Raw genomic sequence first — 27,727 nt, forward strand, 5'->3', positions numbered from 1 at the left:
CAAGGCAGCGTATCAAGTCACAATTACTCCCGAACGAATTAACATGTATGCATAAAGAATAATTGGTCAAAGGAGTGATGCATTGTTTTCTAGCAATAAAAAGTGAAAACACTCTCGCTATCGCACTGGAAAGTTTCTAGAAGTTTTCACGTACCGATAATGCTTACGGTCAATAATAATAGAGTAAACGAAGGAAGAAAAGAAAAATGATGTGCGGATTTTACGGCCGCATTTAAAAGACACGATATCATTTTACGTTTCGATTGCTACCATTGATCGCATCGACACACTTTTTAAGTAGAAAGTGCCAATTAATTACCGTAAAATATCTTTTAGTAGTATTCCGACTTTATTAAATATTGCAAGGAAATTATTTTATCTTTTGGAATTCTTGTATATATATCTAACTTTTTAAGAATATGTGTTTAAAACATTTAAATTACCTACTTTATATTCACAGCTGTATTTTTTTAAATATTAGAATTTCTCTGTTACATGTTTGTTCAATTGTCGATTGCCGATGAATTGTATTTTAACTGATAACTAAACAATTTAAACTCCCTAGAATAAATTTTAGTCAAACTATTATTACGAATACGTTTATAAATATTTATCGTAATGTAAAACATTTAATGAAAAATGGCAAAGCGTAACGTTATCTCAAATCATTTTAGTCACCTTAAATTAGATTAAAATTTCTAAAATTCTTTTTCAGTTTTCAGTAAGTTATTTATTTCCCTTTTAAAAATCTTTTGCTCTGAGGGAAGGGACACCTCACTTTGCTCAACGAACTTTCGGTTCCTCTAAATCTCGACTTTATTAAACTATCATTAACTTTATTACAAAATGGAGTTGTTACAATTTTTATAAAGTATCCCAGCGTCTTTTATTACGTAAACTATATTATACTTGAGTTTATAATGGACGACTATTGACAATTACATGCTGATTTTCGTTACAATATTGCCAGAAATTTCTTTTACGACAGGTTATTAGACTTTTACGATCCCGCTTATTATTTTCTTGTTGTACAAGTTCCGCAATTCTGTCATGGCAGAGAGTAGATTTGCTTATGGTTAAATGTAATGGCAGTCTATATAACCGATCAAACAAGGCAGACTTTCACCGTTAAACAAAATGCTTGATAATAGCGTCAGACGCGCTGTTTATACGGAAATGAAGAGTGAGAGTAGCCACTCTATTATTCTGGGAAGGAATTCGCTGCACTCTTCCTCAAAAAAATAATTTTCATCCTTTCACGAAGTAACAGTCCGTGCATTGGACGTACTGCATTGTATAATAACGCGTTAAAGATGTTTTATCAAGAATTAAACGTAGTTTATGGAATTATTTGAGATTTGCTACCTGTTTTCTGTTTGCTTGAAGTAGGTAATACGTATTTTTATATTTTATATATTGATTTATAATTTACATTTGATATAAAATTTGTGTCTTATACAGTTTATATGTTATATATAAAAATATTTATTTAATATTAATTGTATAATATTAATATTATATTATGTTATAAAATATATGTTATAAAATAATATTAATTATATATTAAAATAAGGAAAAAATATTATTTGTAAATCGCCACTAATAAAATATAAAATTATAGGCAATTGGAAGGAAATTGAAAGCTTCTTAAAGAATAATAAGTAATAAATTAATTATACAGTTAAAAGTAAGTTATTTATATTGGAAGCATAATCATAATGCAAATATTTCACTATATTTAATAGAAGCTCTGTTCTATTATCAATAATTAATATGTATTTATTCAAATACATACATATATAACGTAAAGTAATACATATCCTTATACAATTATGTGTCGTATTTTCTTTCATATCAATCTTATAATTATAATTATTATTTAATTATTATATATATTATAATTATATATAATTATTAATTATAATTATATCTTATAATTTTAACTGATTAGTCCTTATAAATAAATATTATAACCCGAGTGAAATGAGGAAGGCATTTCGAATTTAATAAGTTTGTTTCACTACTTCCTTCAATAAAGCAATCAAGTATATTATCTCATTAAGTTACAAAAATATCCAATACCTTGTTTATTTAATATTTAAATCCTATTTATTGATTATTGATAAAACCTGCAACACATTTTTTTATTATTATCGTAATTAGAATTATTTTAGTTTCTAAAATCAAATAATAGTTGATTTCAAGAAAGAAAGTAATATGCGATGACAGAGTTGGCGACCATAGGTGTTCGTTTTATGAAACAATTTTATTATTTGAGAAGTTTTCTATCTTCTGATTGTGTAATTTTTATGCTATATATTATGAATTTTTCTATTTTAAAAGTGTAGATATTATCAGATTAGAAATTTAATAAAAAATATACCAGCCTTAATTTTTGTAATTATCGTGATTAATTTCACCAAGATGAACTATATACTTAATTGTAAGATGTGCCTCATAAGTTTCTTAACGAATAACATAAATTTGTAATTTTTTACTTTCAGAAAATAATTGTAAGTTCTTAATTGTTAATTTGTATTTATATCTTAATAAGATTCACATACAGCCAATCACAAAAGTCTACATACATCTATCTTTTGCGATTTCATGAATGCCAAAAGATTGTGGATTTATAACGTATATAATATAATATTATATGATGTGTATTAGACATTTTTGTAAAATTGTATTTTGAATTTTTTTACTTTTTTTTAAATTTGCGATATAAATTGCGATATAAACGTGTCTGAGCTCAATCAATGTAGAGTTTAATATCAAAAAGAATATAAAAAGATAGACAGATGTAGAATATAATGAATATTCAACAAATAGATATAGAATAGATTATATATTTCAAATTTAAAGGATATGGATATATTTTTTACATCTGCTAGGGTCTAAAGGCTGGCTCGATTACGGCTATTGCTTTATCCCAGTAGCAAGCAAAGCCGAATATACACTGTTGACTTTGCAGGATTACCGATAAAATATAGACGAAAGCGACGGTTTTTAATGATTTATCCGCACGGGTCATCCGCAGTGAAACAGTGCCATTAAATTGATTAAAACTACTGGCCATGTCTGAGCCAGTCTTAGATCTCTAACGAGCATCCAATAAAATGCCCCCGATTATACTTTCGTTGCTTTCGTTATGCATGCAAAAATCGCGTGTTACCCTAACAGATAGTAACTCGATACTAAAAGCGTTCCTCTTAAAAGCGATCTTCACGATTCAGCTGGCATTCGTACGTGACGATAATCTTCGTGTTTCGCTAGTAAACGCGCATGGGGCGTAATTAAATTGATTGATATTTTACACGAAGCGGCAACTTTCACGCGGTCACGTACCGATAAGAAGCTGTTAGCAGAGCATTTTAATTACGTTGAAGATCGGTTATCGCTTGCTACTGGCGAACTCGCTCGTGTTTCCGCCAGAACAGAAACAGACACGATGCCATTGCTCTGGCATAACTCATTGGGAATCGTGTGTATTTTTGTGTTGGCGAATACGAAACGAACGACTTCCTTGACGATAGACATGAACAAGATTCGTTTTGGAATATAAAGCACGAGTAATGTACAGTAACTCACGAAAATATTCTAACAATTCTAACACCTTATGTGAATTTATTACGTGTATTATATGAAACATTTTGAAATTCCATTCGTATTGTAATGAAACATGATTATCATAATATTATAGACTTAGAATTTGAGACTAACCTGGAAATATATATAAAGGTTAAATAAAGACCTTTATCGCGAACAATTAGTAAAGAATGAGCGTGCAGTATGTAAATAGCTGTTGTAAACGTATAACTAGTGGTAAAGATGGCCCCATTAAATATCGAGACTTACTTAAATGTAATGGATAATTGATTGTTTCAATAATTTTCTAAGCTTAGTAAAATTTATGTTTGCAATAAATCTTATCTATAGGTATACATACCTATATTTCCAGATTTAATTTAAAGTATATCAATGTGCTTATAATCGTATGTCATACAAACTCCTTTATTTCAATCGTTTAATTGTCAAGTCATAAATAAAATAGAGAAATTTCTTCAAAATTGGCAGAAGAGCTATCATAATTAATTCCAGTAATGTTATTTAAAGTTGGTTAGCACTTTGACGAATTATCTATTTTGTTTTAATACATTAATCAGGTTTTGAATAAATAATTTGTATGTTAGATGGTATTTATCTATTGATTCCACAAGCAATGGTAAATGTTGCTTTTGATCTGTAGTTTGCCATTAATTCATACATTTTAGTAACACTCGTGTCATTATTAAAACAAGTCAACCAAAGCGTCCACATACAGTGTTTCACGAAAATATTTGAATACTTATAAAAACATTTTTTGAATATATTACGTGAAACATTCTAAAATTTCATTGCTAGCTTCCCTATATTGGTAAATTTTCAAATAAATCTGAAAATTTACAGAGAAGCATACACTTTGCAAAGATCACTAAAGTATTCGAAAAGTCGGTTATTTATTATTAATAAGCCACAGCATTAAGTGAGATCATCTAATTTTTTACTAGGTGAATATTTCCAACAAATAATCTGAGATTTCTATATATATTTTTTCAAATTGATTCCAAATGTTGTCTGTATGGCCATTGATAATTGTGTCTCGTGTTTCATCACAGTACGAATAAAACTTCAAAGAATTTTGTATAACACACCTGCAATATGTTCATAAAAATTTTTACAGTAAATGTTCAAATATTTTTATGAACCACCGTAGACATTGCTTTCCTTAATAGCAAATAAATTATTTAAAAAAGATTGGATGGCGTATGAAATTTTAACGATGATCGATTTAGAACGATTATAATAAATTTATTGGTTATTGGATTTTATTTGATAATGTATATGGTTAGTGCTTTGTCTCGAAATTAAGCGAATTAGTAAAATTAGTAAAAGAGAAATTGATGTCTGTTAATGTATTGTAACCTCCACATACATTCTCTGATTGATTTCATATTCTATCAGTATTATGGCGATAATCAGTGTAGTGGTCATAAAACATAGTATATTACGAGTATACATAAAAGTCTTCATAAATGTTCATATACTTTCGTGAGCTACTGTACGTGAGTTTGAATACTTCGAGACACATATGTATTCAAAAAAATGAAAAAGGTGAACTCGCAAAAGGTGAGTCGCGAAAGATTGCTCATGTTTTTGCGTTGGAGAATGCGAAATGAACGACTTCCTTGTCGATAGTTGTGAGCAAAAAAGGAATTTCTGAGGTGAAGGCTGTGAAGATTGAAAATTGGAGATTCAGAGTACTTATTTGTGATGTATGGGCATGCACTCTGTACACGCTCATTAAGGACATACTCTATTCTTAATAAAGTTTCAATATAGTATTCAATATTAATTTCTTTGTCATATAAAGTATTAGGGTAAACATTTCTTTATATGTTTTAACGATTACTTAACTATTTCTGATTTTGTAGCAAATGTAATAACTGTATTAAAATTTTTAAGTAGAAGTGATATGTATATTTAAGCCTTTCACTAAGTAATAAAATAACGAAGAATTTAGGATGAACAATTTAGAACAATTAGTAGAACAATTTAGTTCTACGACATTGAGTTTTCTTGTATTTATATCAGATGCGAAAAATATGTGCTTTCAACGTTTTATTCGAGATGCATAGATATTAATTTGCACTACATATGATGACATTTATAATATGAAATTTTTAACACTATAATATATTTTATGGCTTGCTGAAATGTTTATTATGTTACATCGTGGAAGATGTTAAGAAAATAAAATCTTGGAATATAGCTTATAAAAGGTCACATTTTGATATTGACAAATACAAAGCCGATTACTTCATCGATAGCAAGAGTGAATTATTTGGAAAAAGAGTGAATTCGTTTAAACAAAAGTTTACATTTGTTAAAGAGAAGTTTGTTAAAAATTTGTTTTTATTTGTTTTATTGAAGATTGTGATTAATAGAATTATATACCTATTTGTATATAGATTATATAGACTAATAGACCTGAAGTTCACTATCAAATCTTGAACTATCTGCTCTAAAATATCTTTACATATATAAAATATGAAATTTTTATTTTTGATCAAGAATGTATAATCAGAGAATTATAATCGAATTAATACTCAACCTGATACAACGCATGCGACGTGCATGGAGTGCGGTGTTTTTCTTCGCTGTTCTAAAAAAGAGGTATATTTTACATAGAGATCGCTTTATACATGTAACGTATATGTAATGCCGTTTGATTTGTATAGATCATGCGCGGTAAAGTATAAAAGATTTGAGCTATAAATATTTTTAAGAGTTTTGACTGAAACTTATTTGGATTAGACTTAAATTTATTTTGTGTTACGATACCGGAGAACGTAAGAACACTTTCTCGTAGAAACAAGGAAATATTGAGTAACATTAATTGAAAGATCTGAGAGAAAGATCTTCTAGGTATATAAGTATTATCTTTTCACCGACTTTCCCTTTTTTAATTTTTTAAGCAGATTCAGATTTGTATGCAATTTAATATTATCACGTATAAGTATCAATCACCTACTAATCTATGTATCACAACTCGCTAATCAATTCACTTACGAAACCTCCATACTAATAATAATTTTCTAATTATAAAACCTGCTTATTCCGCGTTTTCATAACGTTATGTCTTCTTCTTAATTATTTTTTAAATCCCATTTTTAATTTTTTGCGTTTGTTTGAAAATTTTTTCTAATATATGAAGCACTTTGATAACAATCATATTTTTTTAATTTCCTGTTTTGTTTGATTGTTCAATTTATTTGATTTCCTGCAAGCAAAGTTACACTTTTGCATTAGAAATCACTTCCTGTTACATCTGCTACAGACTTTTTGCAACAGAAAGTTAGAAAAATAAATTAAAAGGCTAAAATTAAAGTTTTAAGTTATAGTTTTGCTTATCCAAAACTTATTATCCGCGTATATAATGCTTATAGAAATTCTATAAGTTATTAGCTCTGAAAAACGTAATAGGAAATTTTATTAACGATATTTTATTTTATCTATTAATTTCTAATTATCTGTTTATCACACACTTTTATCAGTTTTACAGATTCAGCACCTTAACGCACTCGTTTATTTTAATAAAAGTATGAGAGATCGTCCTCGAAAAAATGTTTGATACATATTTTTTTTATTAATAACATGCAAAATATCTTAAAAACCAGAAGATACAAGAATAAATTTCCTTTAAATCTCATATTGTTGAATGAGGATCCAAAAATTTGAAAAACAAAATCCTACAAGCAATCATTTATATAAGTAATATATCACAAATTTGAATTATTCAGATAATTTTTCTAAATGTTAATCCACCTTCGTGTAAATTTTTGTATGTGGATGTGTATTTTTCGAATGTGCCATATTGTAGATTTTTTATCTATTTTTGTATGAAGAATCGTCTACTGCTCACCTGTAAAATACTATAGTCGCAACCTGTATACAAATAAATCAGGAACAAAATAAAAATACAAGTAAAATATTTAGAAAATAATATAAATATAAATTTATATTTATAAAATTAGAGAAAGATTTCGGAACAAATTTTTTCATTTTTATTACATTACATTTTATCTGATTCACACTAAATTCAACAAATTAAATAAATAGAAATAAGTATATTATTTCATAAATATACAATTATACTAACACATAAATAAATGAGCATATAAACATGTAAATAAATATATATTAAACAAATTCAAAGAAGCGGAAACTATCGCTGCAGCGATGCATCGTTAGAAACGCGATTTCTAATATCGCAGAATGACTCGAGAAATTTCTCCGGCTGGATACTTTTTTATGTAAACAAGAAATTGTCGCCATTTCGAAGACGATTACAAGGGACAAAACGTGGAAAGCATGTAATTGGAGTTGGTGGCTATGAACTCGGCGGCGACTTGACCATCTGGTCACACCTGAAATGTTTTCCAGGTCGGAAGATGTAGTCCTTACCTAGCATCGGATTATTGCAGATGATTTTATCCGTTCAAATGCAATTGCCGCGACAGGATAGCAATTTGAGACGCCAGTGAAAGCCTAGATCGATGCGAACTGCATTCTACTAGATTGTTTCCGAAGTATCTTATTCAGTAATGTAATATAACATATTTTATTATCTTAATACCAGGGTATTCTTCTTCCGTCTTTGATCGATGGAAGCTTGTGAATAGAATCGAGTTTATCGATAGAAATAAAAGGGTTATTTTCTGTATATTCGTTCTTGTCGATTCTAGTCTTTTATTTATTGTATTGTGCATTACTACAATGTAGTTGTTTCAAAACTTGAAATTTCATGCGATCATTTTCTTCCACATTTAGATAAAGGCAAATTTATCTCGTCAGTGGAAATAATTGTTCTTTGTATTATGGAAGTTTTAATTTGAGGACATTAGATTCTATCTAATGATTTTGCCAATTTATGATTTTAAATCACTGTAATAAAAAACTGTGTTTTAATGGAATACTAATATAGGAATATTTACAACAAAAGGAAATCGGGCGTTTTATTTAAATTGAATTAAAATCATCATATTTTTTGCTTCTCAAATCACTTTCTCTTTCGTTAGCAATTACAATATTCGTATTTGATTACGATTACCACACTCACAGAAAATAAATTTAAGTACTTTTAATAAGCAATAATCGAACGTACAAATAAATTAATAATTTAACATTATTATCCAAGTAACTGAAAAAATACATCAATTTCTATAACAGTGTTAAAAAATTACTTATATAACAATAAAAGTAATAGATAAAATAAATCTAAAAGTATGCAAAGTGCATTAATAAAAAAGTTCCCCTAATCTACATTTTCGAAAAAGCTGATATTTCAATGAAAAACTTGATCTTTTATATATGTACTTTATTTTATACATGTATGTATGCATTAAATCAAATATCAATAACTCACTGAAGATATTATTATACACAAATAACAGTGCTTTTAAATTGTCGAGAAATACAATTTCTGAATCACTTTCTATCACTCGTAAGATATTAAGTTCAAATTTTTCACACATTCCCTGATTGCAGGTGATGGTATACCCGGAACAATTGTTGTTCGTGTCGGAAACAATCGGCCGGACTTGGGAACGAATCCAATTTGCAATCGTTTCACCGGTCCCCTCGAAGAAGGGCAACCTCTTTTTTTACCCTGTAATCCGCCTATGCCTGGAGCTTTCGTTTCCGTACACTTGGAAGCAAATACACCGGCGCTAGTTCCAGTGCAACTTTCATTGTGCGAGGCCTTCGTGTACACTGATCAGGTACGATCAATTTGTTGTACCTGTTTCAAACAAATAAAATTATCTAAGTATTATAAGTAGCTTTGTTGTAAATTATATAATCTATACAATGTATACAATATGCAAAAGATATATAAAAACTACGTATAATGCTTGTTATAATATTTAGTAGGTGCAACAAATCTCCACGTAAGTTCAACTTTTTAAATTGTGTTTATAAAAATATAAACTTTCACGAAACTTCCTCTTAGTTACCTTCATAAATTTTGAATTCATGAACGTGAATTATGTTTACTACAGAAAGGACTAATTAATATGAATTTCAATTGTTAAAAATGGATAATCAAGTTTTAAAAAATATCACATTTCAAAAGATACTTCATATATACCTTATTTATCATTTCTTATATATATTTTGATAATGTAATTCATTTTGTAGATATAAGCAGTATTTTAACACTTTATACCAATTAAAATGAACCAGGGTTACTAGAAAAAATTGAGTTTTAGGGTTTTTATACTGACTTTTATATCGATTATTCTTTTCTTATGTGTATATTCTTTTTTATGTAGGGTTTTTCTTTTTTATAGTTTAAAGTAATGCAATTACTTTTTTATATAGGCTCTTCCCATCGAGAGGTGTCCACAATTTAGAGATCAGCCACCAGGTTCGACAGCAACCTACAATGGAAAATGTTACATATTCTACAATCGCCAACCGATGGTATTCCGAGACGCATTGGCATTCTGTCGTGCACGAGGTGGTACTTTAGTGGATGAAAGTAATCCTGCGTTACAAGGCTTTATTTCGTGGGAACTATGGAGGAGGCACAGGTACCGAATTCATTAATTGTCCACCTCTACGCTTCGCTATCTGCTTTCAGCTTTTTTCTGTAAGATACAACTAGTTCAATTTAATCAAAATCAGATTGACCTATCTAGTTCGTTACAATAGACAATTTATTATATCTAATACTAATGGCAACTTTCATCAAACTGTTATTTTCATATTTAATAGTTAATAAAAATGTGTACAGGAAAGGTATAATTAGCTTTAAAACAAGTCAATTTTCCTATTGTACTATTTGTACCTTGTAATTTTAAATTACTTCTCCTATTACTACCATGAAATAAACTAAGCCTACCTTCTTACGTAAATTGTTTACAGTGGCGAGTATAAAAATAGGATAACTTGTACTCATAAATACAAGTAATATTAGAGTGAAAACTTTCGTTTCTATTCTTCTTCTTTAATATAGAATTCAAAAATACACCTCTTGTAAAATATTAAATAAATTTTAATTAATATGTAGCAGTTAAATACGAGCAATAATAAATAATTAGATTCTCTTAGACTCTGATATATAGATAATTTAATAAATTATTATACAAATAGTTTAAACGAAAAGTAAATTACCATAAAGAGAGTTATTATCACAAACGAAAAAATCTTCAATGTTCATTGTGTAATAAGTGTGTTTTCAACAAGCATTTCTAAAAAGATATACCTTATCTTTATTAAGGAGTGATACTTCGAGTCAATATTGGATGGGTGCAGTAAGAGATCAAAAGGATCGTACGGTTTGGAGGTGGACAGGAAGCGGCGACGAAGTTTCTGTTTCTTTCTGGAGTCTACCTCAAGGCAGCGAAGAAGACTGCGCTCGATATGATGGTAGCAGAGGATGGCTTTGGTCTGATACCCCTTGCACAGCTCGATTAAATTTCATCTGTCAACACCGTGAGTACCAAGTATTTTCTCATTACTATCGAATTACTCAATGGTTATATAAATGTCATCTTCATTACTATAGAAATATATATACTTAATTTTTTATAGACATCTTAATACGTACATGATGACACATTGCACAAAACAATTAGAGCACCTTTTCTCATATCACTTTGTCTTTTATATTCGCTTCTTGTGTTTGTACATTGTTTTTTAATTATTATTTAAGATCAATTTTTAGAATACATCATGGTATCATACGAATAGCATGTTGATATATTAAGTTTATAAAACTTCTCCGCTTTTATTTGCTTGATTGGTGCGATAATATAGTCAATCCATTAATTTTTTTTAGCAATGCGTAAAGAATAGAAAGATATTAAATAAAGGGTGAAAAATATTATGTGAATCTCTCAAAAGCTAAACTAAACAACTTGGCTTATTGTTCATTTCGCAATTTCATTACACAAGTACATGATTAATGTTCAACTCTCAAGGCACGAATGATTTCCTTCCATCAGTTCATTTATTACAAAAAGATGACACTAATGATAGTAAATTCTGTGATAGTAGATTTAAAAAATAATGTTTATATCATTATCAACTTTTTGTATTTTAGAATTTATGGGATTGATCAATACGGTTGCTGAAAAGCTTATGTATAAAAAATAAAGATCTTATTTCTCCATTCTGAAAAAGATAGTGGAGAAAAGTAAGCAAATGTATGGAATATCATCTTGTTTTTTAAATTATTCAATCATATATTTACACTCAATTTAAGAGCAGTCCCATCTTCCTAACGTTACGAGCAATCTTCAATATTGAACTAACATTTAAAAACGCATGAATTATATCTAATAAGAAATAGGTACTCAACTACTGGAAGCTTAACATCAGGTACAATATTTTCATGGAAAACAAACAAAGAGTATTCTTTTTATTAATTATTCTCCTTATTAATTAAGACACTTTGCTTATAAAATTTTTGAAAAATTACATACTCAAGTATCAAACTCTGAACCAATACGTTCGCCATGTGCACAATGTCCGCGCTATTTTTCTCCACCAGAGTATCGCGAGAAAAGTTATTGGAAAAATAAACGGTGCTAAGTGAGGCAGTGAGCGAGCCTACTGACGTTTGACAGATAAGTCATCTGCCAGATTTGATTAGTATAATTTATTTATCAGATTTTTATAAATGTCTCTATTCTATATTAGATAGATACTATTCCATACTTGGTCACTTTCTTCTAACAAACAATGTGAGACAACAAGTAAAACCAAGGAATTCTTTGTTTGCTGTTAGAACCACGAGCGTGTGGTCGACCAGAACAGCCTCCGAATTCCACGATGACGGTGACGACAACGACAGATCGGAATTCCGGAAGCGCATATGAAGTTGGCGCGACAGTGGATTACACTTGTAACGCCGGCAGCCTTCTTATAGGACCGTCGACTCGTACATGCCTCGATACTGGCTTCTACAACGAGTTTCCACCGGTGTGCAAAAGTAAGAGAGCAAGAATTAGATACAGAGGCCACTCGGTGAACCATATACGATCGTCCTATCGATGTTAAATTCAACATTCTGCTCGTTTCAGGCATCGAGTGCGGTTATCCAGCGAACATAAAACACGGAGGTTACACACTTATCAACAATACCGTTAGTTATCTCAGTCAGGTGCTTTATTCCTGCGATGAAGGATACGAGATGACTGGTAAGAATTTATCGTGGCGTTAGCCATTATTTCTCTTTGATAAATGGCTATCGTTTGTGGGTAATACTTTGATACCTGTGTTGAAACGCTTCGCCAACGAGCATTTTGAAGGAAATTGGTAAGAATATTAGTTGGTGTTGGATCCTGATGGCATCATCTTTCTGATTGTTTCTTGATCCTCTCGTTGCGGCTTGATTTTGTTCCTGATTCTAGGATCGTTTAAATTGGTTTATCATGCGAGGCTGAATTTTTGGAGATTTATGGTAGAGATTGAAATTAATCTGATTGAAGATAAGCTTTGAATGTGTGCATGATTTTAATATGAGAATTCTTATGTTGTACAACTGATAAACTTGTGTGCCAGTTGCACTATGTAGTGTTTATTCATGAAAATGAATAAATAGTGTAATAATGTAATGCAATGAACCTTTCCCTTTTTTCTCTCCATGTTGCCAATAATCTACACAAGCGTTTCATACGACCGTAAGCAATAAAAGTAAAAAGAAAATCATGGAGTACATTCAGTTTAAGCAGATATAAATATAAATATGTACACGTGTACATTTTCCGAGATACTCGTCGATACATTATAATAATATATTATAATCAGATTTTTATATTTTCTTTCTAAGATTTCTAATTTGAGATTAAAACAAAATATTTTCGATTTTTATGAGACATTAAATGCTACAAGATTTATTAATGAAACTCCGATATATAGTACTAGAGCCAAAATGTTGTATAAAAAAATTTTATAAAACGGTTTTATAAAAAATAATATAGAAGGATATGTATAACTTACATAAATAGACTTTTCATTTTTAGTTTAACGCTACATAGACATTGTTTATAGCTCATTAATAAATTATAATGAATTAGTAATTTGCAGAAGAAACAATTTGTTCCGATTACAGGTCGTGCAAGACTGACATGCGATATCGATGAGCGCTGGAACGGACCGCCACCACGTTGCGAGCCAATTCTGTGTGATCCTCCTGCTCCTGTTCCACATAGTTATATTCAAATCGATGAAATCGACGAGACCGAGACAGTACCATCGAAAACGAACTTCAGTCGAAGTCTTCTCGTAGGCAGTATCGTTACATACACTTGCGAGAAGGGTTATAGACTTTCTGGCTTCCGACAAATATTATGCTTGCCTACTGGCTTATATGATCATGTCGCACCCACTTGTACGGGTATGTGATTTAATTATTTTTATGGAATAAATACAAATTTAATTATTTCTTTAGAAAAGCAAGTCATTTTTCGTGATAGTGTTTGCAATCTTCAAATACGAGGATAATTTAATTTCATAACTAATTATTGAATCTTTATTAATGTAAATGATATAATATGAGAATATTCAAAAGTCGTTTTTCAATCCAATTTATGAGATATTTATTTTATACTTGGAACTTAAATTCATTTATGCATATACTTCTTATGCGCGTAGCAACTCAAAGAATTAATAAGTAATTGATAATTGTTTTAATATATACATATATAAATTTCAAAATGAATTCTGATTTACAACAGTATTGTTTTCAACCAAATTCTACTTAACTATTGTGTACTTGACTGTTATATATATGTGTGTGTGTATAAAAATAGTATAATACTATTATGTATATTATTAAAATATTGTTTTAAACGAAATTACATATAATTCGTATGAAATCTGTATTATAATATACCTGCAATAACTGTAGTTGCAATAATTTCAATAATTAATTCCCGTAATTTCAATAACGATATATGTAGATTATCATTTACATTTAATTTTTTGTTGAGATCGCAAACAATAATCTTTTGTCGTATCGACCCCTTAAGGACCGACTTATTCTACAAAATTCAATCAAAAATGTACTCAATTTTTTCGTTATCAATTTAAAACTATATTAATACGTTCGCTAATATATCATAATTAGAATTACAAAAAGGCTCTTTTAATTTAAACTAATACAGGAGGTCTAAGATAACTTGGGATAAAAGAAATTTTACATATAATCGGAAGCGAGTTAACTGGGAATCTACATATTCCTAAGGGATTATGATAATACATAATGATAATAATAACCATAAGATTTTCTTTAACAGAACCTATGTAAAAGATTAGAATTACAAGAGAACCAACGTCTCCAAAATTTCTTTATTACAGAAGAACCACGTACCACCGTGACTGTGTCTTCCCGAACAACCGTGCGACCAACGACCAGCAGAACCCGACACACGTTCTTACCACCTCGAGTTCGAACCACAACAATCTCGACGACCACAACCACAACCACCTCTGTGCCACCACGAAGAGTGGCTAGTACCGCCGAATTACCCGCGACGGTCCGGGAAACCATCGCGAGGAAACCAAATATTGGTCTTCAGAGACCAGCACCGCCTCCGTCGCCACCTTTGAACGACGACACCAACGATCATCCTCAGGACAACGAAATTTCTGGCAGTGGAGTGGACAATGCTCAGGCTGGCATTGGAACTGGTGTTCCTGAACCTTCTGGACCTTTCAGGGTGGACAACGCCGACCAGTCGAGTAACACTCATCAAGCAAAATTAAATCTAGGCGCGGTGATCGCCTTGGGTGTCTTCGGTGGTTTCGTATTCCTTGCTGCTGTAATCACCACCGTTGTAATACTCATACGCAGGTAAAAGCAAATCACTCACCTAAATCCGCGAATCGCGTGTAGAATGATGGCATTATCGAGTTGTTGTCGGTTCTTTTGATTTCTGTGATTTGGTTGCACCAAAAGTAACGCCTGTTTTGTGATGTCACATTATATTTATCTTTGTTTTTATTTGTTTATTACGTTTTGCTCGTTTTCTAGCGCGTTATTTATTCGTTTCTCATTCGTTGCTGAGAGCAATTTGAGGATTATTTTCTAGAGAGATTATTTTATTATGAGTAAGGATAGAGAAGAAGACATATAAGCGACGAGTTAATATGGTACTTAATCGTTTAGTAATTTCAATTCTATATTTTGAAACGAAATAATTTGCGCGTGTTTAAATGGAAATTTGAATGTTTAATAGAAATTAACATTCAATTTCTAATCGTTGAATTTCAAAATTAGGAAATAAATTTAAATATTTTGCATTGCATTAATTGGAAAATTAAATGGAAAAATCTGTATGCATAGAACTTGATTTGAAATTTTTAAATACTGAAAAAGTTTATTTCGTAGCAAAATACATTTTTTTTAATCCTTGGAATTTGTTTAATTTCGTTTAATTTCTAATATCTACAATTAAACTCCCTAAAATTAGAAATATCCTGATATTTTCACATACTATCAGTTATGGGAATTAAACAAATTTCGTACCACTTCAAATGAATAGAAATTTTAAGATATAAATGGTGGAAGCTAATAAAATTACTCTTATACATATACTACTTCCTTTTATCGTATTACTCTATTATAAGGAGGAAATTTCTTACTAATTCTCTAATGGCTCGATGGCAACCTACTTATTTAAAAGACTGGTTTTCTCGTCATTACCATTGACTATCAATTACCGTAAATATTCAAATATACGTAGCGTAGATGCATGTTACATTGTTCCCATTTTGACTTTTAGATTCTTGTGTCATGAAACATGTTATATTGGTAATCATCTCGTTCTCTTGTTATCTGCAATTTAAAAATTGTATTGCCTTCGACTTCTCTAACAGGCATTATTTCTTGGACAGACTATGCATAACTATAGCTTCTATATACATACAATACATTCGCTCTTTGACCCTACGTGTGTATATTGTATCGCTTACTCTACATTTGTTTAAACTTTCTTTATTCTTTCATCTGTCTTCTTGCCTATTTTCTTCTTATCTAAACTCGCGTTTCGTAGCTCCCTCGAAATATTGTAATTTGTAATCCATTCCGGGTGTTGTAATTAGTGTAACAAAGAGTTGTTACGTAAACAGTCTTTGCAGAAGAAAACGTGTAAGAATCAATAACCTCCAGGCCCTCTTAATTTCGATTATATTTTTGTTTTTAATATTGTCGACTGGTAATATTATAAATGTTGTTTCTACGCAGCATGCTGTAAAACATTACATTTTAAGTGAAAAAATACAACATTCTTAGACCAAGATATCTTCTGGAAAATTTCCATCTATATCTAAAATACGCTTTTACGATGTGCATTGTGAATTATTTTGGATGCAGCTTAAAAGTTTACAACGAACTACACTCCAAGTTTTGGTTGATAAAAGAAATATTGTAGAATCTTTGTTATTCGAAAGACTGGAAACTTTTGAATTCTTAGAAACGCAATATATTTTTTCTCTTAGTTTCATACGTTCTAGAAACATAGGAATCGCAATTTCTTTTTGAATGGAGTTTTAGTCCAAACGTTAGTTTTTATAGACATTGAAATCATTGAAATTTCGAATCTGCATAACATTATAATATAGAACATTATATTATCATTGAATTCATATAAGGTAATCTGATTTTGTAAAAAAGAGGAGAGAAAAAGAACAAAAAATACATTATAAAAAAATTACGTACCTTATAGAATGATTTAACACGAATTCTTAACAGAAATTCAAATGAGAGGTTCCATTGCATCTTTTATCAAAACATGAATTATTCTGTTTGATTAAAAAATTGACATAAGACATATGATTTTTGCGTTAGAAAATGTAGAACTAGATTTTTTTAAATTTTTGTTATAAGAGAATACAATTATAAGAAACGGCAAAATGATCGACCCTTTCGCAGGTGATTAACACTTTCTAAATTGAAAGTCCATGTTTGTTAATCAAACCATACATGTTCCTAATTATATTCATTACAATTCTTTAAAATTGATATTACTAACATGATCCATTCTTTTCAAAAAGCATAATAATTTAAAAAATTCTCTGCATCTTTCATTACGTCAAAAATCATTTATTAATGAGATTGCGTACAATATTCTTTTTTTCTCAAGAGAACAAATTATTGTAGATTATTTTCTGTGACGAAAGGGTTAGAAGTTTAAAATTAGACAAACTCGTCTACATAGAAGATTCAAACTAATCCTTTCATTGCTGTTAATTACCTATTTCATACACGATATACATATAAAAAAATTGTAATTAACTATAACATCGAAAATTACAAATTTTAAAGTATGACATTTACCTCAATATTTACATTGTATAATCTAAAAAGTTAACAAATCTATTTATACACTACGTTTTGTAATTATAAAACCATCCAAAAACTTTCAATTTTTATATGTCATATTATAATTTTTATATTTCGTCACAATATCATATTTCGATAAGCTTAATTGTTCGATTTTGAACTTTCGAATATAATTCTAATTTATTTGTATAAGAATTGAAGAGTTTAGAATGGTTTTATAGTTATGGGACGCAGTGTATAGTGTCTAAAATACTCACTTTTCTTTAACAATATATTTGCCATGAAAATTCAATTATTACATACGTTAACAGATGAAGATTTACATTTAAAAATTATCTCAGCAACGAAAGGGTTAATCCAACCAATAAAACAATCATTCACGGGAAGAGAAAAATTATCAGCATTAACCCTTTGTGGTCGTATGTTTATTCTCAGCTACCAAAAAAAAAAAAGAACCGTTCTAATTGTATAATCATATTAACTTTTCATATTGACAACATATTTCACTTCGAAGTTACATCTTAATAGGATTCTGCAAATTAGTGCAATTAAATATTTTCTTATCTTGAATTATTTGATAAAGGATGCTCCAAAATAGCAAAAAGAAAACTGAATGATATAATACATATATATACTGTGAAATCGAAAATAGCGATAATTTCATTTTGGTTCGATGGATAAACTGCGAATTTTTATGCAAATGCATATTTTGCATATATTTTTTACATACATCAATATGATTAAAAAGAACTAAAATCAAGACAGATATTTGTTTCATCTATTAAGTGTTATAATGAGCACAGTATTTGGATTATTTTATATATTTTCGCACATTATTTCGCACATTCTATAAATTTTTGCGCCCTCGAATTTGCATAAAATGCAAATCCGCAATTTAATTACTAGTATCTGTTCAATGAAAATTAATTCCAACTAGCACGGTGCCCATATCTCAGCTGAATACGATCGTAAAGGGTTAAAAAAGAAATTGTAACGTCCGCAAAAAAGAAATAATTTTAAAAAGTGGAAAAAATAAAAGAAAAAGATTGATCGGAGGAAACTAGGTAACGATCAAGAAATAACAATTAACACTGAGCCCATTTGCGTTGCGGTGGCTAGCGGCAGTGGCAGCGTCAGAGGAAGGCGCCGCAGGGGGCTTGGTGGGGTTGGTGCGTTGAGGGGTGGCGGTAGTGGTGGCCTTGGAAGGGGTGATACCGGGATGCCCTCGCGTTGGTATACGCTACTGGCGCTGCCCTTCCCCGACCAGCACCTGGGGCGCCGCGACTTGACGGCTCGCCGCGGCACCGATCATCCTTATTCCTTCGGTCTCTCGGCGGCCCATCGCGCTGGATACTTTTCCAACCCTTCCCTTTAAGATCAAACAATTACTTCCTATATATACATACATATATAGTCCACCATTATCGCCCTCACCCTCCACGCAACCACCGCCCACCACTACATCAACCATCACCACGTACCACTACAACCGCCATGCGCCACCCTCGCGAGTGATTACTAGTCAAGGTAAACGAGCAACGTTTATAATGAGCACCCATATATAGCGATAGCTCGTTCACCACAGCTCACCACGAAGTGTATTTTTAAAGCTTTTCCTCTTCTTCCGGACGCACACACGTCAATGCAGCGTTCACGCACTTTCTTCTCCCCCCAAGTAGCTTCATCTATGTATACTGTTCTCTTAGCACATCGTTTAAATAGGATTGGGCACTATCCTTTTCGTTAATGGAAGAGATTTGATTTAAGGGAAGAATAATTGAATAATTGAATAATAATAATTTAAAGAATAATTGATTTAAGGTATAGTGGGAAGTTTAGAGTTAGATGGGATGAAGTGTTCTATGAAAAAATTTGCTCAGTTTCTGAAAAGTAATTGTCTCTGAATTAATATAACTTGCCCATCGATCAATAATGGTTCGTGATTTAAATAAATAAAGGAAAAGTAATTGCTAGATAGCTTAATAAGACAAAATAATTACAAATAAACAAGTAATTAGTGGAAGAAATATAATAATATTTTGTTGACTATTAAACATAACTCAATTCGCATGAAAAGTTGTTCTAAACTGATATTCGCACTGATTTTTTATTAACTCTTTAAGGTTCAAATCTTGTTGTCGAGGGACGTTATACATCATCGCTCAAAAGTTATAAAACAGTTATTATATTAGCTCAAAATTGGAAAAAATTAAATATATAATAAAAACATCAAGAAATAGCATTTTTACAGTGAAGAAATTATACACTACTAATATACATAATGATTTTATTAAAACACGCTTGTAATTGAAAATTCATGATCTATACCAAATACAAACATTTTATTAAAAATACGAGATGTTCTAACACTTTTGAACAAGGGCGTTCAAGAGATAGTTTCGATTCGATAATATCAATGTTTAAATCAAATAAACCGGCACGTGATCAGCCTATTGACTCCACTCGTGAATTATACGGACTTGAGCAAACTGGATGTTTCTACTTGCTTGCTGGTTTATGTTATAGGTTTGCACAAACTGGATATTTCCACTATATGTCAATTTATGCAATATAGAAATATATATCTTTTGTTTTCTTTTTTGTTTTTAATTTAATTTTAAGTAGCATCTATCGTTTAAATTGAAATTAGATTATATATTTTGTTAGTGTATTCTAAAGTTTTAACTTTTCAACTTGAAATGCCGCTGTGCTTCCATATTTTATTTCCCACTATATTCCTTCTGTTCAATACATGTGAATTTTTTTAACAATTTAGTACTAATGCACATATTCAACTGTTTTCGAACTTTCATTTAATTATTTGTATTTCGATATTTCATTGCTCGTAAAAATACTTCCTGTTGTTTTATTTGATATAACTCTTCTATTACTTCGGGTTAAACACGTGGAACATCATTAAATTGTCAGATAACTTTAATTAATTGATATTTATAGGCTTAAATAATCAGAAATAATAGCATGATATAATTATGACTATAATTATAATACGATAAAACTGAATGTATAAAATTCCAGCGACATTCAAAATTACCACACCCATTGAGACTGAATAACCTTTTTAAAATTGGACCAAATGATTTGGATTTTTTTTTAGAAATTAGGAAGATTATTTTACTAGATCAAGTATAAAAAAATTTTTGGAAAAAACTACAACTGGTCGGAATCGCCAAGAAAGAAAGTAAACATTATATTTTCCGCAACTTCTTTGTCTGGGCTTGTAGTGAAAATTTAAACGATACATTTTAGACATTTATATCAGTTATATACATGCTGAAAATTTCATCGAAATCGGTTAACGTTGCTATGAACTACAAAAGTTTAAAGATGGTGAAAAACACAGTTTTCATGGCCTAAAATTTACGTCTTTCGGTGCCTGTCGCTTGTTTCCGCGTCAACCAATTTCAATAAAATTTTCGGCATATATGTATATGTACAACTGATAGAAATGTTCGAAATGTTGTTTAAAGTTTCATTACAAGTCCAAGAAAAAATTTTGGGAAATGCGATCCTTACTTTCTTTCTTGACGATTCCAACCAATTGCAATCTTTTTAAAACTATTTTTATACTTCATCTAGTAAACTAATCCTCCTAACTTATCAAAGATATTCAAACCGTTTGGTCCTATTTTTAAGCAGTTATTTAGTTTTAAAGAGTGTTGCAACAGTTTTGGAAGTTACTGTAAATATAGAACTTTAATATAATAAATAAATAATAAAATAAATAAGTATAATCTCAACAAATTAAAATTTACTATCTCTATATTCACAATTATATCTGTGAATATTAAAATTTATTTAACAGCATAGTTTGATAATGTTTCATAAAGTTTCTGGTAGTACAATAAGCTATGCTGAAGGAAAAATGCGATGATTACTAGAAAATGGCTCACTATATATACTAAAATAATTTTAATAAAATCACAAGGGACCCAAATTATAATAAACTCCTAATATATCTATATCTATATCTAACTATTTGGTGCTCCTTCCATCTTTAAATTGGTGGTGGTATTGCTAATGATTTCACTACAAATTGCTTTAATTACACTTTGCTAAATTATGTTTCCCAAACAAACATACATAATACAAAATGAAACAATCGATTTGGCTTCAGTTTCTGAACTAGAGTGTTATAATAAAAACCAGAAATATTTGAATAAGAATTTTCTATAAAGAACAATCTAAATATCTGAAAGCCAAATCGACATTACGACAAACCGCATATATATCTTGCTTACTGTATATATATATGTTCCTAAGAGGAAAGAAGGAAGATCATAAATTATTAATTATAAATACACTGTGGGTCTAAAACGAATGAAATCAGCGAGATTCTAAATTCAAAATAAAAATAACAAAATTACATCGAAGCATTTATTTTCGAAAAAATTTATATGTGTAACTTTTCAAGTACATATATATTTGCTTCATTCCCAGCTATACAGGAATAAATAATCGACAAGAGACTATTTTACGTCTAAAAATGTAAAATAACAATTTTTCGTTTGAAGCTTCCTTTTGAAGAAAATAAAGTTTGATCCTATTCGATCAAGAAATCGCATATTCAACAAACTTTCAAATTTTATTTTCTTGAAAATTAAGCTTCAAGCGAATAAATTTTATTCTATATTTTCGAGTCGAAACAATTTAATTTATTTTCGTATGTAGAATAACATCCCGTCAATTCCTTACTCCTACCCAGTCGAAAATCAATCAAATACATGAATACCTATGATTTGAATGAATAACCAAACATGATTTTCTATAAAATGAGATCTTCGACGCAATTTTATCTTTTTATTTTCGTGTTATTTTGAACTAGAGAATCTCTCCTGACTTCATTTATGCTATAAATTTAGATCCAAGGTGTATAAATTAAACGCAACAATAATATTGTATTGTTTCCAAGTTAGAAAAATAAAACAATAATATAAAATATTACTTGGTCCCTCTTGCACAATACAACTAATGTTATTAGTGAAATGTTACATATTACAAATTATAAGTTACCTTCTATACATTAGTTTTCTAGAAAACTACTTCTGTACATCAATTTTACTAATTAGTCTTATTCAACAAATGTTCTATATAAAATTGTACAACTTAAATCTGTAACCTACAACTTATCATTTTGTCAATCTACAAATATTAGCAGTAAATCATTATGCATAAAGGTCTTGAAGTTGAAATAATAATAAATATCTGTTAAACTATTCACACAGAAATCGCGGTAGAAGCAGCAAGCATTACCGACACCGTGCATCTCCAGATTGCAATACCGTGGCCAGCTTTGGAAGCAGTTCCTCTGAGAGTCGAGGAGGACTGAATCGATATTACCGTCAAGCTTGGGAAAATCTGCATGAGACGGCCGGTCATAAGACCAATCATCCTCCTCTTCGTCGCAAGGAGACCCTGGATGAACCAGGATACCGAGAAAATTACCGTGGCAACAACACCGAGAGAGATGGTTCAGAATTAGTTGTGAGCGATGTAGCCACGTACCCGTCTAACAAGCACGCCAGCATTTCTGACAAGAAACGCCATCATCATCATCATCATCATCACCACGGTAACTCTACGCCCGAGTGGAGGCAGTCTCAGTCTCATCACAGATATTAAACATAAAATCGGTTACCTAGAACCGCTTATTTTTTTGAGATTTTCGGTGAATCGATTATTGTGACGAGTCGCGATTGGATCACGAGCAAGCCGTTTTTTTTTTATGCTGTATGCATATTTTATAAATGGTGACGCACTGGAAGATGGTGATTTTATGTTAGGAAATACATACAAAATGTAAGGTAAACTTCCTTCAATATAGAGTTTTAATTTCAGCAAATGTATTTTTGATTATTTGTTGAATGTGAAGGATATAATTAATTGAATGTTTATTTGGTAATATTTTGATTTAAAAATATTTTTATGTAGACAAATTTGTTTACATAGGTGAAATACTTCTTGTATATGTGTATTTTTATATATAAACATCTCTTTTTTATTTCTTCAATACAGTAGTATGTGAATTTTATATATTGATCTGATTCTTTAAGAAAAATATTGATGAATTTATACATTGCTTTAATTCCAATTTTAATTTCTAAATAACTTTATTTTTTATAGAAAAGCACATCTATCTCAAAAAGCTTTTGAGGTGGATCGTTGACATTTTCTATAATATTCTAGATCTAAATTACACATATACATTTTGAAACATGTATAAAATCTTGTGTTTAAAATTCAACTAATTGTTTCTAGTAATTCAGCTAATTGTAAGTTAGAATATCAAAAATGTATATTGTTTGCCATTTACAATTCAAAGTTCACTTAGAAGAATGTATATTTATCATAAATTATAAATCTGTCCCAAATTTTTTCAAGAAATATGTACATGTATATCTAATATTCGTAAAACAATTTTTTGTAGTCATTTGACGAAGAAATCAGTAAAATAAAATATTACCAAATGCATATATATCATAACAAACGTTTGACAAATATTTAAAATCATTTTTTTTAGAAATAAAATTTCATGTAGGTAAATTTCCTTATATTTCATCTTCTTTTTAGCATTAAATCACCATCCATCCATGTATTCTGCTATATCATTTATGAAATAATTTGTAACTCCATTTAAAATGGAAACTTAAAAGAACGTGGTGAACAATTCAAACGTTGCGTAGGAGAATTTTTAAGCGTGATTCATAGATAGAAAAACTAATTCATCCTACATTTATTGTTCTGTTATACAGTAAATTATTTACGACTACCTTGTTACGTAATGTAAATACCATATACTGCAGTAGCGTAAGTCAAAGATGAAAGTTGTGAATGTAGGAGGATCACGAGTTGATCGAAGGATATGCCAAAAAAATGAGAGAGTAATATATGTATATGTATAATTACTGATCAAACGAATTCTAATAATTGTTAAACGAATTCTATACAAACTATTATAAGAATGTTTGATTATAATAGGATTGACAATATTTTACGAAAATCATACGCATACTCGGTTGATCAATATCTGTAATGGGCACCTTGGCCTCGCCTTAAAGGAATCGAACAAACTCATAACGAAACGATAGTCGAAGATGGTACCGTTAAGGAAAGGCCGACGCTATCCATATCAGAATCAAAATTCATTTAGTTATGGTGCTCATTTTAAGACACTTTACACTTATTAAAATTCATGTCGGATCTGTTTTTGCAGATTTTAAAACACCTTAATGAATTATTTATGTTTAGTATTATTTTAACCAGTTGAACATTTTTTCCCATGCTTGTCAAGAATAAAACATATATAATTAATAGATATGTATTTATTCATTGACTGACGTAAGATATTCATAGTAAGTTTGTACATGTATTTATTTAATACTTCAGTAATCTACAAAAAATTGTAATAGTGCCATTATGGGCAAACTTGTTTAATTGTATCTATATATACATTCTTGTGGTTTAAACATAAACACAGAATGGTGAACACTCGTGTATCTTCAGTAACTTGTTATGTACGTACATAGTTAGTTTTAGTCTTAGTTATGCACGAATTATTTGAATTAAAAATATTTATGTATCATAATTGTTTCACATAAGTTCATAAAGGAAAATACAAATTGTTCAAAAAGTTAATAAAATAAATTTAATTCTTTTAATACATCATTTTTGTTTCAAAAATAAAAAACTACTTATCATAAAGTAGTTAAATGTAGCACACACAGCGTTAAAAATATCATATTTAATTATGCAGCCATTCATCTATTAAATGTCCAACCTCAACTCTGGCAGCTTTTAACTGAAGTGGATCATTTTTGGAAGGAGGATACATGTTGGCACAATGAGCAGTACCTATGGTCATAATAATAAATAAATTTTTTGTATTACATGAAAAATGAAAAATTTCAATTAATATGTACACACCATCAATATAAATGACAGGTATTTGCGGATTTGGTGATTTTGTAATTCCCAAAACATGCCAAGGATCAATTGATCCATGTACAAATACTACATTTGTAGTTTTTAAATCTAATCCTCCATACAGAATATTTGTTCTATTCACTGCCGAATTCAGCAAATGAATATTGTACCTGTTAGAATACGGAAATGTTATAATTTTATAGCTAATGACTTATCATAATTGAGAAATGTATTTATCGTAATTTTAAATAAACCTTGGGCCAAATATATCAACGCATTGTTGTACAAAGAAATCTACTGGGAAAGTTTCACTAAATAATTTTGGGCGTGCTGTCGAAGTTTGAAAGAATCCAAATTCTGTACACGTTTGGTACGTCCATTGACGTCCTACAAGAAATATATTTTAAAATACAATAAATAAAAATTAAAATAGCAATAATATAAGTAAAAAAATACATTACCCCCTTCTGCTTCTTCGCTAGCCCATGTTATATTCCGAAGTTTATGAATCATTTTATTATACATATAATCCAAACACTTTTTTTCTGATGCCTGTAATATTTTAGTGCTCAAAATTGCAAGTCTGTCAATAGCAATACCCAATGTTTCGTTCGTTAATATGTCGCAGGCACTATCGATTGTTAAATTAGCCATTGCAGAATTATTACGATTGTCTTTATTGTACTGTACAATACCAGCAAAGATGCTTGCTATTGTTTCATACAAATTCGAAATATCATTACGTTTGGTATGTTCATTGATTGGATCACATAAACTATAAGTAAAAATAATTTTCCAATAATGATATATTTGATTTGTAAATGAAGAATTTTACTTTTACTTACATAAATTTTTTAGCTATTCCTTGTTGACCGATAGGATGATGTAACATTATATGAAATTGTTTGTTTGCTTCTAGTATTGCATTTACACATGCTTCAGAATATTCTTTGAGGGCATTCTCAACAACAACAAAGTATTCTATAAAGTATAATTATTAATATAAAACACTTCTGTTTTAAATTAAATATTTTTTATATTTAAGTGTATATTATATTTACCCTGAAAATCAATTTCTGCTAATAAAGGACCACTAGCAGAAACAGCCCCATGTACTAAATGAGGATATTTATAACGCAACCAAGCAGCTAATGATCCAGCATATGATCCTCCAAATGCAATCCATTTAGTACTAGCCGGTAACTTGTAATTAATATTCATGAATTCTATAAAGTAAGCCAAATCTGCAAGTGCCTGTTGCGATGAAAGATACATTAAATTTTTCACACCAAGATCCCTGCAGATAACGAAAACATAACATTATAACTTAAAATGTATCAATTATATATTTTATAAACAATGTTACATACGAAGTAGGATGACTTTGTCCATAAAAGCGGTGTTCCACTTGAAAACACAGTGCTCCAAATTGCTTAGCATATTCGATCCATTGACCTTCTACCATCCATTTAGCATTTGCTGCAGCTTCACCACTTATCATCAAAAATACTGGACCACCTTTCTTATAGTGCTCTCCATTTACAAAATATCTCTGAAAAAATAATAAAAAGATTTATTATATAAAATAAAAATTAAGAAATATTTAATATATTCTTATTACCTGTTGCCAAACACGTGCATCAGTTGGATTAAAGTGATCTAGAAACTGTGTAAACCATTCAGCACTTGGAAGTTCATGATCTTTAGATAAAATTGGAGCACCTAGATTACCATATTTGCTTCGACCCCTCATAAAAGTCTCCCATGATATACTATTACTTATGAAATTAACGAAGAATAATAATAGTAGTAAACGGTTCATAGTATCTTAGGTTTGGATTAACTATAAAATATGCATTCTGGAAAAATAAAAACTAAGTTTATTATTTA

At 29.9% G+C, this 27,727-nt stretch overlaps 2 protein-coding genes across 2 annotated transcripts in view; one reads left to right on the forward strand and one right to left on the reverse strand.

Annotated features, from left to right (window-relative positions):
- The window catches only part of LOC139998178 (uncharacterized), a 71,376-nt gene extending 45,800 nt beyond the window's left edge, over positions 1–25,576 (forward strand). Inside the window, exons 4-11 of the mRNA XM_072022518.1 lie at positions 9,091–9,323; positions 9,925–10,136; positions 10,826–11,040; positions 12,338–12,541; positions 12,633–12,749; positions 13,664–13,948; positions 14,911–15,406; positions 23,140–25,576. Coding sequence (XP_071878619.1) covers positions 9,091–9,323; positions 9,925–10,136; positions 10,826–11,040; positions 12,338–12,541; positions 12,633–12,749; positions 13,664–13,948; positions 14,911–15,406; positions 23,140–23,536 — 2,159 coding nt within the window. The 3' untranslated portion in view covers positions 23,537–25,576. The remainder of the gene's footprint in view (positions 1–9,090; positions 9,324–9,924; positions 10,137–10,825; positions 11,041–12,337; positions 12,542–12,632; positions 12,750–13,663; positions 13,949–14,910; positions 15,407–23,139) is intronic.
- On the reverse strand, positions 25,534–27,696 carry LOC139998179 (putative serine protease K12H4.7). Its single transcript, XM_072022519.1, has 8 exons — positions 27,459–27,696; positions 27,208–27,389; positions 26,899–27,134; positions 26,683–26,818; positions 26,299–26,612; positions 26,092–26,224; positions 25,838–26,007; positions 25,534–25,765 (listed from the first exon to the last, which is right to left on the reverse strand). The coding sequence occupies exons 1-8, from the start codon at positions 27,657–27,659 to the stop codon at positions 25,656–25,658; spliced, it is 1,482 nt and encodes a 493-aa protein (XP_071878620.1). The 5' UTR covers positions 27,660–27,696; the 3' UTR covers positions 25,534–25,655.
- Positions 27,697–27,727: the final 31 nt, after the last annotated feature.

This window comes from Bombus fervidus, chromosome 2 (genome assembly GCF_041682495.2).
Source record: "Bombus fervidus isolate BK054 chromosome 2, iyBomFerv1, whole genome shotgun sequence".
Lineage (NCBI taxonomy): Eukaryota > Metazoa > Arthropoda > Insecta > Hymenoptera > Apidae > Bombus > Bombus fervidus.